This window comes from Bufo gargarizans, chromosome 8 (genome assembly GCF_014858855.1).
Source record: "Bufo gargarizans isolate SCDJY-AF-19 chromosome 8, ASM1485885v1, whole genome shotgun sequence".
Taxonomy (NCBI): domain Eukaryota; kingdom Metazoa; phylum Chordata; class Amphibia; order Anura; family Bufonidae; genus Bufo; species Bufo gargarizans.
The window spans coordinates 28518790-28536661 of NC_058087.1; the positions used below are offsets into that span (position 1 = coordinate 28518790).

At 46.8% G+C, this 17872-nt stretch overlaps 1 protein-coding gene across 1 annotated transcript in view; it reads left to right on the top strand.

Annotated features, from left to right (window-relative positions):
* Window positions 1-17872, top strand: part of SPEG (striated muscle enriched protein kinase) — a 218311-nt gene that overhangs the window by 111163 nt on the left and 89276 nt on the right. Inside the window, 1 exon segment of the mRNA XM_044303636.1 lies at window positions 17138-17398. Coding sequence (XP_044159571.1) covers window positions 17138-17398 — 261 coding nt within the window.

Here is a 17872-nt window from a genome sequence, read left to right on the forward strand (position 1 = left end):
GCCGAAAAAAGACTTGTCGGAGGTCTCCTTGTGTCACTGACACTCACCCTGAGGGGACGCTCAGTACCAGACTGCACTAAGTGGCAATCCCATATCTCCAGCCTCTAATGATAAATCTCTTCTTGCTGTTCGTCCATCTCCTTTACTCTATTGCAAAAATAATGCCATCCTTCTTCCTTTGCAGTTGTGATTCCAGGTTCTTAAACTACAACTCCCACCGTGCTTTCTTTTCCAGCGCTAAGGGATTATGGCGGATGTCACTCAAAACCAGACAGTGACATTTTTAACCCCCCCCCCCCCTTCCCCCCTCTGATGTCACATAAGGAGGTCAGGGATATAAAAAAAATATTCATGTTCTACATAGCATCCAACGAGACACTTGCTTTTACTTTGTAACTCTCACCTTTAAACACAATTCTGTGCGAATTCCTTATTATACACTTTTATGTGGATCAGACCTTTGTTTTTCCAATTCAGAACTCCAGATCACCTGCATAGACAGAGATGAAGCCTCCACTAGAGGGAGCCTAGGAGTTTACTGCCTTATTATGTATTTCCATTATGCAGTGAGCTCCCTCTAGTGGTGGCTATAGGTAGACAGAATTTTACCAGTTATCTCTTTGTTTTTTAGGGTATTTTGAACTCTGTATCAGAAAAAGGAAACTTTGGTATAATGATATATTATAAATGTAATCAGCACAGAATGTTGGTGCTCATTGATTTGAGTCATGGCACCAACGAGAAGGAAGCCTAGGAAGTAAGTAGATTCCTAGCTGTTGTGGCTAGACTTTCTGGGTCTTGTAGTTCTGAATAACTGGCGTACAGGGGTAATGTATTCCCCATAGGTATCGAGTTCCCTTATCCTCAGAACAATGGCTGCTTTACGGCATCACAAGATATTTTTGATCACTGCTAATTTAACCTTTTTAAATTACTTCAGTTGGACACCCCATCAAAGTTGACACTTGTATGCCCTGCTTTTCGAACCTTTTTTGCCAGTCACCTAACTTTTTGCAGCCTCTTAGAAACAGCAAGACTCCTCAGGGGTGGGGCTTATTGCTACAGGCCACCTGATTCGCTTTTCATTTAGCGGTCATGTTTACACCTACAAATTTAGCTTTTAAAGATTCTAGATAAAGGTAATCTTAAAGATTCTCTAATAAAAAAAAATAGCCAAACTAGAAAAAACTGCTTCACAGTTGCATTCATGAGCGTAGACTATGAACAGTTTCACTTATAAGATGCAGGAAGCTTTCCCTTGAGGAATGTCCGCTATTGTCTGCAGGCCATTCAGGCATCGAGTGTACAATAGGTAGAACCTGGGGCCCCTCCTACAGTTTTTGCACTTTTTGTACCTCTGTATACCTAAGACTATAAAAGGCCTTTCTGCATTGTGGGTATATCAGTGACAGCTGTCAATCATCTTACTTTGCCTTGACTAAGTGAAATACCGTATAGACTCAATCATTATAGCGCCATCTAGGGCTCAAACTGACACAATAATGCTTGTAGGGCAGTGCACTACCATACAGACGCTTTTCATTGACACCCTATGATGACTGGCGCTTTCACCAAATACAAGTGCATGGCTTTAAGAACTAACATTTTGGGGGCCGTCAGGGTACCATGAGCAGAACTCAACAGCTGCCCACAGGAGGCGTCTATACAGTTCAATAGTCGTAGAGAGCGCCATAGACACTGCACGGAGATTGGGGATCTGCCGATCACAGTGGTCCAGGAAGATGAGATATAAGGAGCTGTTTGCTGATATAGCGTGGAGGCAAATGGCCAGTGATGATTTTCCTACTTACAGGGTAATTTCTGTCAGGGGTGCAAACAGCACCATAGAGCTCAGCTTCCTAGACCCCTTTGGATATTACATGATAGGAAAGGAAAAGTATGGTTGACTTTACTGAAGCACAAATGTTCAGGTTTGGCTCTATTTGTCCTTCAACGTGAAGCAATTATTGCCACCTCCTCCAAATCCTCTGTGCTGCTGTTCACTTAGTGCTTAAACTTTCTATGTGAAGTACAGTGCAAGAAATCATCTCCAGCGTCTAGACATTGTATCTGCTTTTTCACAAGCTGCTTTCAAACTCTGCATCTGAGATGGTTCAGATACCTGACCTTTTTACGACTTTGACTGATTTCTGGGGCTGGCAACGGGTGCTCCAAAGTGGCGAGCATTGGAAACTGGCTTATAGTTCTACAGTCCACTTTCTACATCATTTCACAGTCTGACCTTACATTGTGTATAGATTCTTAGAGTCATTTCAGGCCTTACACTCTAGTCACATTCAAAGCTGCATAAAAATCTGCTGTTTGACGCAGCATTGGATGTGACTGGAGCCTAACTGCGCACCATTACAGACAAGTCAAGGCAAAATAACTAATGCTTATTTACTGTGAAACGTTGGAAGAATAGAGGAGCTTAACTTTGAAATGAGTCACATGACCCTTACCAACCTTCCACTGATTCCAGGTCTGTTATCAGGGCAATGCAGGTGGTAAGGCTGGCAGGGGCCAGTCAGTATGCCAGCTCACATTCAGGAGAAGCAGTCACACAGAGCACAGAAATACAATTCTGACTGCTGGAAGACACCACTAGGGGGAGCTCCCTGCCTAAACAAATATATATATATATATAATTCTACACACCGGAAGCATCAGTTTTGTGGTACGCACGCCATACTGCTACCAATCTGAATACAGGGTGTCACACAGCACAGCAGGGGCAACCAATCGCCATCCGCCTTTCTGCGCCAGTCTGAACCAGGCACAATGTGACGTCACGTAACGCACTCGGGGAAAGTAACACATCTCTGTATCCTGTACCTCACAACCCCTCCCCCACCACTTCCTTACAGAAAAGAGAGAACGAATTTTGTTAAAATTATAATTTTTTTTATTTGTAGTCCCAAATAAAACCTTTGTTTTTTGAAAGTGTGTTTGCTGTCATTACTAACATCCAGATTACGACCCTTATTCTCCGGGCGACGACGCAGCATCGGCTCTTCTCAGTTTTGTGACTCGTCTCTTTGTGTCCATTGTTACATGGTCATCGCTGTGGATTCTATTCACTTCTGTCCTGTGTTATTCGGCTAGCATGGTGTTGTTAAAGGGGAACTCTGACTGGGAGGAGACAGGAAAGACCTCTGCTGGTTCCAGTCCTACACAGAAATCCAGACTCCACCATCTTGCTCTCACATATGTATCACCTGCACATTCTGGACCCAAAAATGATTTATTAGGAAATTTTTAAAGAAGCTTAATATATACCGCAAATGAACCTTCAATATTGTATAATGAAAAGTTTTGCTTGCTGTCAGTGAATGGGACCATTGCTTTTTACATCCAGTAGCTGAAAACCTGTTGCGATCATATCCAAGGCTCGTAACAGTGTCTCTCAAGTCTCTCCTTAGTTAAAGAGGACCTTCCGTGTATTATTTTTGTTTGTTTAGTTAAGTACCTTTACTTGCGGGGTACCCTCGCCGCTGTGATGGCAGCAGAGTACGCCACCGCCAGGGAGAAGGAGACGTCCACTGAGAAAGCCGGGCGTCTCCTCCTCCCGCTGATGAGCGACCCCGAATTTCCTCGTGCTTCGTGGTAGCGAATCGATTTAACCTAATTTGTGTAATTAAAAATAAAAATAAACATTATACTTACCGCCTCCATTTGCTCGGGACGGGCGGGGGCACCGCCATCTTGATTGAAGATCTCGGACGAAATTCCATGCGTAGTGATGTATGACGTCGGCCGGCCCGTCGCGAGCAAATGGAGGCAATAAGTCTGATTTCTGTTAATTTTACACTGCGTTTAGTCTCAGATGCCAGGATCATGTGTGAACGCGGAATCTCAGGGGTACAATGATTGGCAGCGGCGCTAGTGCAGCTCCCTGTCATTGCACCCACTACTGGCAAAGAAATGCGCCTCGTGACGAAGCAAATTTTTTTGTAGAATTCGGCGAAGCAGCCAAATCAAATTTTCAAAAACTTCACTCATCTCTATTTGAAAAAAAGAACAAGGATGGCAGCGTCAGCGGAGCGTACCCCGCAAGTACAGGTACTTCATTAAACAACAAAAAATGCATGAAAAGTCCTTAAAGGGAACCTGTCACCGGGATTTTGTGCATAGAGCTGAGGACATGGGTTGCTAGATGGCCGCTAGCACATCCGCATTACCCAGTCCCTATAGCTCTGTGTGCTTTTATTGTGTAAAAAAAACCTATTTGATACATATGCAAATTAACCTAAGATGAGTCCTGTCCCCGACTCTTCTCACATACAGGACTCATCTCAGGTTAATTTGCATATGTATCAAATAGGTTTTTTTACACAATAAAAGCACACAGAGCTATGTGGACTGGGTTTTGCGAGTGTGCTAGCGGCCATCTAGTAACCCATGTCCTCAGCTTTATACCCCAAATCCCGGTGACAGGTTCCCTTTAAGGTCCTCTTTAACCTCCGCAGAGAGCTAATACTTCTCACCACTGAGTATTTGCTACAATTGTTTCCAGGTAATAATTCTCTCTGATTCCAGACTGATACATTTTACCCGCACTGATATATTGTAGCAACTTTAACCCTAAGTTCACACCTGAGCGTTTTACAGTGCATTTAAACGCGCTGTAAAACGCTCAACACGTGAAAACCAATGCTTCCCTATGGCCCTGGTTCACACTTGAGGTTTGAACGCGCTGTAAAACGCCCGACGCATAAACAAGTTCTTGAGCTTTTTTTTGGGTGTTTGTCGCGCGTTTTGGCCCATAGACTCATTGGACAACACTGCAGTCAATCACACAAACGCGCGTCAAACGCACGTTTACTATTGCAAAAAACGTGCATAAAAACGCGCAACAAATACGCGCGTAAACCGCGCGTCTTAGAAACGCTCAGGTGTGAACCCAGGGTAAATCTAGGAGAGAGATTTGTGCTGCTGGTGTTTTTGTCTCAGAGGATTGTCTAGACCAGGACAACCTCCGGAACTCCAGCTGTTGTGATACTACAACTCCCAGCATGCTTCTTTCACTTCTATGGGAATTCCAAAAACAGCCCAGTAAGTTGGGAATTGCATGCTAGGAATTGTAGTTTCACAACGGCTGAAGTAGCGGAGGTTGCTGACCCCAGTCTAGACCCTAGATTCTCAGCGTGTGGCACATGTACCCCCAGGGAGGGATTCATACCATGTCTTTAGGGGTACTCTCACTGTCCTTCTGCTAGTTATTTTAGAACAGGCAGCACAGTGGATGATTCTTGCATTGTGGGACCTTGGATGTCATTTGTTGAGTAGCTGGTACTTGTCTCGGGAATACAACTATAGCAAATTCTCAGCTGTGAAAAGTATGAGGTCAGTACAGTCTTTTTAGATTTTGGATTTGACTACTGGGTGTACTATTCAATGACAAAGCAAGCAGAGATGCTGATATTGATAAAGGCCAATATAAAGCGGCAGAACTTTTTATTATAAAATGATTGAGCTTCATTGACATAAAGGGGATCCTCGCCTTCTCCTGTTTTCATGATATTCTAAGGCCTCATGCACACGACCGTTTTTTATGTCCGCATCCGAGCCGCAGTTTTTTGCGGCTCGGATGCGGACCCATTCACTTCAATGGGGCCGCAAAAGCTGCGGACAGCACGTGGTCCGCCCAAAAAATATAACCTGTCCTATTCTTGTCCGTTTTGCGGACAAGAATAGGCAGTGATATCAATGGCTGTCCGTGCCGTTCCGCAAATGGCGGAACGCACGCGGACGTCATCCGTGTTTTGCGGATCCGCAATTTGCGGACCGCAAAACACACAACGGTCCTGTGCATGAGGTCTAATGCAGCGCTCAGCAAGCCTGTGGCTATCCCCTGTTGCAAAACTACAACTCCCTGCATGTGCGACTGCCTGCAGCTGTCAGGGAATGCTGGGATTTGTAGTTATGCAGGAGGGTCTCAGTTTGGCACCGCTCTGATGATTAGGAACAATGGGAGACTGCAATTTCCCCACGTTTATCACTAACGTCTTGCGTTTCTGGATAAGTGACATCTATTAAGATGATTTTCTATGAAGGGGGTAATGCAGTCGGCGCCCGGGGGGGGGGGGGGCATACTCTGCCTGTGGGGACAGAATGTTATATGCGGCGGCGGTGGAGACTGGCCCCCCTGGGCACGGCTCGGATAACATTGCTATGCTCTGAGTAGAGGGGGTATTGCTGCTTCATTCAGTGTTCCTCATATTAATGATGTGACAGTGACGCCGGCGCCTGCTCCTGTACACCCGGGGCCCGGAGTCAGTGTCAGGGTTTAGTCATCCCGTCTAATCTTACCCAAGGTGACATATGAGAAACTAAACCACAGGCCATCACCCTCGTCCTTGGGGAAGCCATGTTCCCTTCTATATGTATCCATTGTATCCTGCTGGTGATAGATTGTATCCATTCACTGGTCGCGGTCGATGCCACCCTTCTTCAGTGCTGGTCCCCAGAATGTAAGGAGCTTAATGTTTCTCATCTCACCGACTCATTTCTTGAGACGTCTTCACAGCGGTCAGAGCTCAGTGTTTCTGATACGGAGATCCAAATCCCCAACAGAGGCACAGAGTTAAAGCGGTTTTGTGGGAGTTAAATATTGATGGTCTATTCTGAAGATAGGACATCAGTATCAGACGGGTGGAGGGCCGACTCCCAGAATCCCCTCCACCAGCTGTTTGAAGGGGCGCTGCAGCCCCTTAGTATACCAGTCACAGCGCCGTACATTGCATAGTGGTTGTGCTTGGTATTGCAGCTCAGCCGCATTCACTTGAATGAGCTGCACAAAGGCATTGGGACTGATGGACGTGATGTCACTGACCAAGAAATAGACCGCAGCGCCTTCCAACAGCTGATCGGCAGGGGTGCAAGGTGTAGGACCCCCACCATTTGGATATTGATGACGTATCCTGAGAATGGGTATTCAATTTTTAAAAAGATTTTCTGAGTTTTTAATACTGATTACCTATCCTCAGGATAGGTCATAAATATCTGAACGGTGGGGGGTTTCATACTTGGGACCCCCACTAATCAGCTGTTTGAGAAGGCAGCTCCTTTGAGCAGCTTACCAAGCACAGCGCCGTACATTGTATAGTGGCTGCATTTGGTATTGCGCTCTGCCCCATTCTATGGAGCTGAGCTGCTCCTAGGCCATATGACCAGTGAACATGATGTCACTGGCCTAGGGAAAGCAGCAATAAAGCCGCAGCGCTACTGCGGGCGCCGGTGCCTTCTCAAACAGCTGATGAGCGGGGGCTCCCTGGTGTTGAATCTCTGCCATTATCCTCTAGAGAATAGATCATCAGTATGTAAGTCTTGGAAAACCCCTTTAACTCCAGGAAAACTCCCTTTAAATGATTACATGCCGGTTGTCTGTAGTTGTCACTAGGAGGAGCTTCAGATTTATTAATTTACGGTGTGAACTCCAAAGCACCCTCTAGTGGAGGCTCCCGGCAGCCAGTATTTTATTCTTTAAAGGGGGTTTCCAGTACTTTAATATTGATGGTCTATCCTCCAATATCAGATCAGTGGGGGTCCGACTGCCAACACACCTACTTGATCAGCTGTTTTGGGCAGCTGGAAACTGTACAGTGGATGGATCCAGAAGAGCTAGGTTCCATCCACTGTGTGTAGCGGCTATGCTGCAGGTGAATAGGAGCTGAGCTGCAGTCCATCGGTATCGGACACTACACTGTTGACGGAGCCCTCTGTCCACTCTATAGTTTCTGGTGCTGATGGCCGCCTAAAACAGCTGGGAAGGCCCAGTGATCTGATATTGATTACCTTAAAATCCTAAGGATAGTCCATCAGTGTCTACCGTAAGCACCGGAAAACCACTTTAGGAGATAAGGAGCAATGTGGATACAAATTGAGGCTCCAATGGCTATAATTTTTAGTGTGTATGTAAAGTATATAGTAATAATATGTATTCACACCAGAGGATCAGCATTAAAGGGAACCTGTCACTGGGATTTTGTGTATAGAGCTGAGGACATGGGCTGCTAGATGGCCGCTAGCACATCCGCAATACCCAGTCTCCATAGCTCTGTGTGCTTTTATTGTGTAAAAAAAAACAGATTTGATACATATGCAAATTAACCTGAGATGAGTCCTGTTAATTTGCATATGTATCAAATCTTTTTTTTTTTTTTACACAATAAAAGCATATGGGGACTGGGTATTGCGGATGTGCTAGCAGCTCCGATCGGTAACCATGGCAACCAGGACGCTACTGCAGTTCCGGTTGCCATGGTTACTTAGCAATTTGTAGAAGCATCATACTTACCTGCGAGCTGCGATGTCTGTGTCCAGCCGGGAGCTCCTCCTACTGGTAAGTGACAGATCATTAGGCAATGCACCGCACAGACCTGTCACTTACCGGTTGCCATGGTTACCGATCAGAGCCCCAGCGATTAAACTGGGACTCCGATCGGTACTCTCCGCTGCCACCAATGATAGGGGGGGAGATTTTAATTAGGAGGGGGAGGGAGGGGTGAGGGCCCACTGGCCACCAACGAGTTAACTACAGGGGAGGGAGGGGGGGCCGGCCGGCCGCACAGGACAACAAAGAGTTAACTACAGGGGAGGGGGGGCCGCACTGGCCACTAATGTGTTAACTACAGGGGGGGGGGCTGCCCCCTGCTGCCCCCTGCTGCCTGGCAGCACCTGCCAGGCAGCAGGGGGCAGTCATGTACACAGTTCGTTGTATATTCTAACTAGAAGCGTCCCCATCACCATGGGAACGCCTCTGTGTTAGAATATACTGTCGGATCTGAGTTTTCACGAAAAAGCTTTTATGCAGACGAATCTTCGGATCCGTCTGTATGAAAGTAACCTACGGCCACGGATCACGGACACGGATGCCAATCTTGTGTGCATCCGTGTTCTTTCACGGACCTATTGACTTGAATGGGTCCGTGAACCGTTGTCCGTCAAAAAAATAGGACAGGTCCTATTTTTTTGACGGACAGGATACACGGATCACGGTCTCGGCTGCAAAACGGTGCATTTTCCGATTTTTCCACGGACCCATTGAAAGTCAATGGGTCAGCGAAAAAAAAACGGAAAACGGCACAACGGCCACGGATGCACACAACGGTCGTGTGCATGAGGCCTAAGGCTACATAACGACTTTCGGTTATGCAACATTTGTAAGTCACGTGACAATAGAAAAATTTCCAGAATGGTCATATTTTTCGCAACTGTTGCAAATCGCAGGCAATACCCTCCCACCTCCGGTAAGGAAAGAGTGAGGTCATGTGATGGACACAGTTTTCCAATGACCGAAAGTCGATGCAGCCTTATAACATTCACTATTAGGACGTCATAAAAGTGTAATTTTGCCCCCCCCCCCCCCCCCCTTAAAGTACAATTAACATGGAAATGGAAACATAATATTATAATAATTATTTATGGGGTCATTATTTCATATCTTATAATACCAGCCCCTGTATTGTGCAGAGGCTGTCAAGTGAGCTGCAATACCAGACACAGCCTCTGGACACGAGTGGCGCTGTTTCAGAAAGGAAGCAGCCATGTTTGTGTCTTACACAACTTTTCTTCCCGAGTTAACGCTTGTATAAAGCCATAATTCAAGCATATCTCCACTTTTTGCAAACTTTCATAGTAGAAATCCTCTATCTTCAGTCATTTTTTAATAGTTTGCTTCACTGCTTGACTTATTCTACTGATTTTGAGTTACGTGATGTTTTATTCTCCGTTGTCATCCAAAGCAAAGGTAAAAAAAAAAAAAAAAAAATCTGCTGGTTGCCCTTGGAAAAAGACAGAGAATTGTCTGCATTCCACAGGCAGTCATGTGACCTAACAGCATAGTTGTAACATTGTAACTGATCCGTGCTCCCACAATAGACAGAAGTTACAGTAAATATTTAGAAGGGACTTCGGGGAGATTCCTTAAAGGGGCATAAAAAGCCATGCAAAAATGTTTGACCTTGTGCCCCACCCATTAATTTAGGACATACCCGTACCCTCAACCTGCAACATTTGAGTCACAAATAGTACATATGACCAACAGTACACCACAAAATGAATACAGAGGCCATCAACCCCTGTCCCTTGCAGGGCCTTCTGGTTCAGAGGGTTGGGGAATAGGTCTATGGGGGTCCTCCTACTTTTTAGAAAGGGCTTATGATGGATTGCATCCTAGTGAGCACCTTTTTGGGGGGAGGGGGGACGCTCAATCAGATGCAGATCCCCCAATAATTTCAGAGCACACACCAGACCCCCTAAGTAAATAAAGACCCTCTTATACCCCATTAATACACATTTCTCCATACCCCACTTAATACAGACCAAATCCCCCATTATAGGGACCCCCTAATAACTACCTTTAACTGGACACCTCCCCTTTCTACAGATCTCTGACCCAGCCTAGACCTGTAAGTACCCCTCCCCCCCTCCGCTCCTGCACCCCTCTCCACCTCCTGGCGATGGTCTGTCTTAGGCGGAGGTCCGGGAGTGAAGAGAAGGGCAGGAACAAGGGGAAGTGCAAATTTAAAAAGACCCCAGCAGAATAGGCGGGGCTTATGAAGTGGGCATGCCCAAAAGTAACTAACAGAAATGTTGGTAAGTATGTGGCACCCAAGAGATAAAGGGGAGATCATCCAGACGTTAAAGAGTATGTTCAATGAAGGCAAAATAGGGGCTAAGTGTCCAAAAATAGTTGGCGCTTAGGTAAAATAGGGTTTACAAACAGTTTGGGGCATTCCCAGGGGCGTGGCCTATTTGTCCTCACAAACTGTTACTGATGATTTATCTGGGGGTGTGAATGGAGAAGAAAAAATCACGTCAGATGAAATCTCCTCGTATTACATGAGATATGAAATAATGGCCAGGCACATGGACTGTATGCCGTAAAAAATGGCCAAGTACCGGGCCTGTATACAAGAAATAATGGCCAGGTACAGGGCCTGTATACCGGAAATAATGGCCAAGTACAGGGCTTGTATACGGTTGATAATGGCCAGGTAAAGGGCCTGTATACTGGAAATAATGTCCAAGTACAGGGCCTGTATACTGGAAATAATGGCCAAGTACAGGACTTGTATACGGTTGATAATGGCCAAGTACAGGGCCTGTATACTGGAAATAATGTCCAAGTACAGGGCCTGTATACTGGAAATAATAGCCAGGTACAGGGCCTGTATACTGGAAATAATGGCCAGGTACAGGGCCTGTATACCGGAAATAATGGTCAGGTACAGGGCCTGTATACCGGAAATTATGGCCAGGTACAGGGCCTATATACCGGAAACAATGGCCAAGTACAGGGCCTGTATACTGGAAATAATGGCCAGGTACAGGGCCTGTATACTGGAAATAATGGCCACGTACAGGGCCTGTATACCAGAAAAAATGGCCAGGTACAGGACCTGTATATCGGAAATTATGGCCAGGTACAGGGCCTATATACCGGAAATAATGGCCAAGTACAGGGCCTGTATACTGGAAATAGTGGCCAGGTACAGGGCCTGTATACTGGAAATAATGGCCAAGTACAGACCCTGTATACCGGAAATAATGGCCAGGTACAGGACCTGTATACCGGAAATTATGGCCAGGTACAGGGCCTGTATACCAGAAATAATGGCCAGGTACAGGGCCTGTATAACGGAAATAATGGCCAAGTACAGGGCCTGTATACCGGAAATAATGGCCAGGTACAGGACCTGGATACCGAAAATAATGGCCAAGTACAGGGCCTGTATACCGGAAATAATGGCCAAGTGCAGGGCCTGTATAACGGAAATTATGGCCAAGTACAGGACCTGTATAACGGAAATTATGGCCAGGTACAGGACCTGGATACCGAAAATAATGGCCAAGTACAGGGCCTGTATACCAGAAATAATGGCCAGGTACAGGGCCTGTATACCGGAAATAATGGCCAGGTACAGGGCCTGTATAACGGAAATTATGGCCAGGTACAGGACCTGTATGCCGGAAATAATGGCCAGGTACAGGACCTGTATACCGAGAATAATGGCCAAGTACAGGGCCTGTATACCGGAAATAATGGCCAGGTACAGGACCTGGATACCGAAAATAATGGCCAAGTACAGGGCCTGTATACCAGAAATAATGGCCAAGTACAGGGCCTGTATACCGGAAATAATGGCCAAGTACAGGGCCTGTATACCAGAAATAATGGCCAAGTACAGGGCCTGTATACCGGAAATAATGGCCAAGTACAGGGCCTGTATACCAGAAATAATGGCCGGTACAGGGCCTGTATAAAGGAAATTATGGCCAAGTACAGGACCTGTATAACGGAAATTATGGCCAGGTACAGGACCTGGATACCGAAAATAATGGCCAAGTACAGGGCCTGTATACCAGAAATAATGGCCAGGTACAGGGCCTGTATACCAGAAATAATGGCCAAGTACAGGACCTGTATAACGGAAATTATGGCCAAGTACAGGACCTGTATAACGGAAATTATGGCCAGGTACAGGACCTGGATACCGAAAATAATGGCCAAGTACAGGGCCTGTATACCAGAAATAATGGCCAGGTACAGGGCCTGTATACCGGAAATAATGGCCAAGTACAGGGCCTGTATAACGAAAATTATGGCCAAGTACAGGACCTGTATGCCGGAAATTATGGCCAGGTACAGGGTCTGTATACCGGAAATTATGGCCAGGTACAGGGCCTGTATGCCGGAAATAATGGCCAGGTACAGGACCTGTATGCCAGAAATAATGGCCAGGTACAGGACCTGTATACCGGAAATAATGGCCAGGTACAGGGCCTGTATGCCGGAAATTATGGCCAGGTACAGGGTCTGTATACCGGAAATTATGGCCAGGTACAGGGCCTGTATGCCGGAAATTATGGCCAGGTACAGGGTCTGTATACCGGAAATTATGGCCAGGTACAGGGCCTGTATGCCGGAAATAATGGCCAGGTACAGGACCTGTATGCCAGAAATAATGGCCAGGTACAGGACCTGTATACCGGAAATAATGGCCAGGTACAGGACCTGTATACCGGAAATAATGGCCAAGTATAGGGCCTGTATACCGGAAATAATGGCCAAGTACAGGGCCTGTATACCGGAAATAATGGCCAGGTACAGGACCTGGATACCGGAAATAATGGCCAAGTGCAGGGCCTGTATACCGGAAATAATGGCCAGGTACAGGGCCTGTATACCGGAAATAATGGCCAAGTACAGGGCCTGTATACCGGAAATAGTGGCCAGGTACAGGGCCTGTATACTGGAAATAATGGCCAGGTACAGGGCCTGTATACCGGAAATAATGGCCAGGTACAGGGCCTGTATACCGGAAATAATGGCCAAGTACAGGGCCTGTATACCGGAAATAGTGGCCAGGTACAGGGCCTGTATACTGGAAATAATGGCCAGGTACAGGGCCTGTATACCGGTGTGTATATATATGGGGCAGAGCAGAACCGTCTCAAAGGTAAACTGGCCTTGTTGCCTATGGCAACCAATCACAGTGCAGCTTTCTCTTTACCAGAGCAGCTGAGCTCTTCCTGGTTGCTATGGGTGACGAGGCCTGTGTCCCCTCATGGACAGTCCTGATCGCCCCTGTACCTCCAGACATGACCGTAAAAATTATAAATCAGTAACTGGAAATACAACAGTTTCTCCATCGTCTGTATTTCTTGCTTCATGTAAAGAGCGTTTCCACATTGAGGAAATCAAAATCTTTGAGACGTCTTCTTTCTGCCGTTAAATGGTCTGGTCAGCCATCTGTTTCTAGGAAAGCTGGGTGATCCTATTACATACCCCAGTGCACACCTAGGTACAGGTAAAAGGTCTGGGAAAGCTGGGTGATCCTATTACATACCCCAGTGCACACCTAGGTACAGGTAACAGGTCTGGGAAAGCTGGGTGATCCTATTACATACCCCAGTGCACACCTAAGTACAGGTAACAGGTCTGGGAAAGCTGGGTGATCCTATTACATACCCCAGTGCACACCTAAGTACAGGTAACAGGTCTGGGAAAGCTGGGTGATCCTATTACGTACCCCAGTGCACACCTAGGTACAGGTAAAAGGTCTGGGAAAGCTGGGTGATCCTATTACATACCCCAGTGCACACCTACGTACAGGTACAGGTCTGGGAAAGCTGGGTGATCCTATTACATACCCTAGTGCACACCTAGGTACAGGTAAAAGGTCTGGGAAAGCTGGGTGATCCTATTACATACCCCAGTGCACACCTACGTACAGGTACAGGTCTGGGAAAGCTGGGTGATCCTATTACATACCCCAGTGCACACCGAGGTACAGGTAAAAGGTCTGGGAAAGCTGGGTGATCCTATTACATACCCCAGTGCACACCGAGGTACAGGTATCAGGTCTGGGAAAGCTGGGTGATCCTATTCCATACCCCAGTGCACACCTAGGTACAGGTAATAGGTCTGGGAAAGCTGGGTGATCCTATTACATACCCCAGTGCACACCTAGATACAGGTAACAGGTCTGGGAAAGCTGGGTGATCCTATTACATACCCCAGTGCACACCTAGGTACAGGTATCAGGTCTGGGAAAGATGGTTGATCCTATTACATACCTCAGTACACACCTAGGTACAGGTAACAGGTTTGGGAAAGCTAGGTGATCCTATTACATACCCCAGTGCACACCTAGGTACAGGTAACAGGTTTGGGAAAGCTGGGTGATCCTATTACATACCCCAGTGCACACCTAGGTACAGGTAACAGGTTTGGGAAAGCTGGGTGATCCTATTACATACCCCAGTGCACACCTAGGTACAGGTAACAGGTCTGGGAAAGCTGGGTGATCCTATTACATACCCCAGTGCACACCTAGGTACAGGTAACAGGTTTGGGAAAGCTGGGTGATCCTATTACATACCCCAGTGCACACCTAGGTACAGGTAACAGGTTTGGGAAAGCTGGGTGATCCTATTACATACCCCAGTGCACACCTAGGTACAGGTAACAGGTCTGGAAAAGCTGGGTGATCCTATTACATACCCCAGTGCACACCTAGGTACAGGTAACAGTTTGGGAAAGCTGGGTGATCCTATTACATACCCCAGTGCACACCTAGGTACAGGTAAAATGTCTGGGAAAGCCTGGTGATCCTATTACATACCCCAGTGCACACCTAGGTACAGGTAACAGGTTTGGGAAAGCTGGGTGATCCTATTACATACCCCAGTGCACACCTAGGTACAGGTAAAAGGTCTGGGAAAGCTGGGTGATCCTATTACATACCCCAGTGCACACCTAGGTACAGGTAACAGGTCTGGAAAAGCTGGGTGATCCTATTACATACCCCAGTGCACACCTAGGTACAGGTAACAGTTTGGGAAAGCTGGGTGATCCTATTACATACCCCAGTGCACACCTAGGTACAGGTAAAATGTCTGGGAAAGCTGGGTGATCCTATTACATACCCCAGTGCACACCTAGGTACAGGTAACAGGTTTGGGAAAGCTGGGTGATCCTATTACATACCCCAGTGCACACCTAGGTACAGGTAACAGGTTTGGGAAAGCTGGGTGATCCTATTACATACCCCAGTGCACACCTAGGTACAGGTAACAGGTCTGGGAAAGCTGGGTGATCCTATTACATACCCCAGTGCACACCTAGGTACAGGTAACAGGTTTGGGAAAGCTGGGTGATCCTATTACATACCCCAGTGCACACCTAGGTACAGGTAACAGGTTTGGGAAAGCTGGGTGATCCTATTACATACCCCAGTGCACACCTAGGTACAGGTAACAGGTCTGGAAAAGCTGGGTGATCCTATTACATACCCCAGTGCACACCTAGGTACAGGTAACAGTTTGGGAAAGCTGGGTGATCCTATTACATACCCCAGTGCACACCTAGGTACAGGTAAAATGTCTGGGAAAGCTGGGTGATCCTATTACATACCCCAGTGCACACCTAGGTACAGGTATCGGGTCTGGGAAAGCTGGGTGATCCTATTACATACCCCAGTGCACACCGGGGTACAGGTATCAGGTCTGGGAAAGCTGGGTGATCCTATTCCATACCCCAGTGCACACCTAGGTACAGGTAACAGGACTGGGAAAGCTGGGTGATCCTATTACATACCCCAGTGCACACCTAGGTACAGGTAACAGGTCTGGGAAAGTTGGGTGCTAAACACTTGGCCGTTCTTGCATACCCGACTGCATGACTGGGTTGAAGAAAGACATTTTACATATAACAAGGATTTGCCTTTCAGGAGTCTAGGAAAGGTGGGTTATATCCTCCCTACTGGCTGTCACCTAGCTTTCCTAGAATGCCGAGTATTTTCCACATTTGCTGGGAAAGTTGTGCGACATCCCATGTAGAAGCAGTAACTATAGAAGTGTCAGCCGTCACTCAGCTTTTCTCAGCCCCCTGAACGGCACATCAGTGGCCACATTATACCCGAAACCTGGGTATATCCCATTATGTAGATTTAATTGTGACTCCGTAGGTTGTCACCCAGCTTTCATGGGCATCTGAAAAACCTATCTGCCATATCTGCTTTTCAGGAATCTGGGAAAGACCATGTAGGAGCTGTAAGCATGGCCTAATGGGTTGTCACTCAGCTTTCCCAATCTCCGGAATGGCTTATCTCTGCCATTGAGAAAGAGGTGGCAGCATCCGTTTATTTATCTCCCAGCTTTCTAACTGGTTCTCACACAGCTTTCCCACAACCCTGCACAGTATATCTGTAAGATATGTCCTTCATAAATCTGAAAAAGCTGGATGATACGCCCATGATATGATGATATGGCTCTGGTGCTTGGTATCCAACTTTCTCAGCCTTCTGAATGGCATATCTGTGTTGATATGCAATGCAAAATATCACCCAGCTTTCCCTGACTCAGATAAGAGAGGCAGAGTAGTCGGTAGTTCCGGTGGGGACGCCCTCTACTCGAACTGTTCTTGTGATGTTCTTGCAGTCGTATTACTGATTCCCGAATGTCTCTTTCTGCTCCTCACCCTCTCATTTCCATCTCCCTCTCTGGCGGTCACTTCCCGTGTAACATGTATCTTCCCTCTCTCTGTGTTGTCTTCTCCTTGTCGGTCATTGTGCCATGCCACTTTGTGGTGTCTCTCTGTTGCGTCCTTGTGTGTGTGCGAACCAAGCTTCTTCTGGCAGCAGGACGCTGGAGGTGGTGACCCCCCTGCAGGATGTGAGTGTGTGCGCTGGGGAGGCGGCTGTGTTTGAGTGTGTGGTGTCGGGACCCCAGGACCTGGACGTGGACTGGATGTTTCGGGGGAAACTGCTGCAGCCAGCTCTGCTGGATTGCAAGATGCGATTCAACGGCAAGCAGTGTCTTCTGCTCCTCAACTCTGTCCATGAAGACGACAGCGGGGTCTACACCTGCAAGCTGAGCACAGCTAGAGGTAATCTTACTGCTATGGTACCCCTACCCTTAACCCATTCTTTTTTTCCTCCTCTGAGCATCATCTTACAGTTTACGTATAGTCTACATAAAAAGTTGTTACTGTGTACATCTATTACATTACTTATCCTGTACTGATCCTGGGTTACATCCTGTATTCTACTCCAGAGCTGTACTCACTATTCTGCTGGTGCAGTGACTGTGCACATACATTACTTATCCTGTACTGATCCTGAGTTACATCCTGTATTATACTCCAGAGCTGCTCTCACTATTCTGCTGGTGCAGTCACTGTGTACATACATTACTTACCCTGTACTGATCCTGAGTTACATCCTGTATTATACTCCAGAGCTGCACTTACTATTCTGCTGGTGCAGTCACTGTGCACATACATTACATTACTTACCCTGTACTGATCCTGAGTTACATCCTGTATTATACTCCAGAGCTGCACTTACTATTCTGCTGGTGC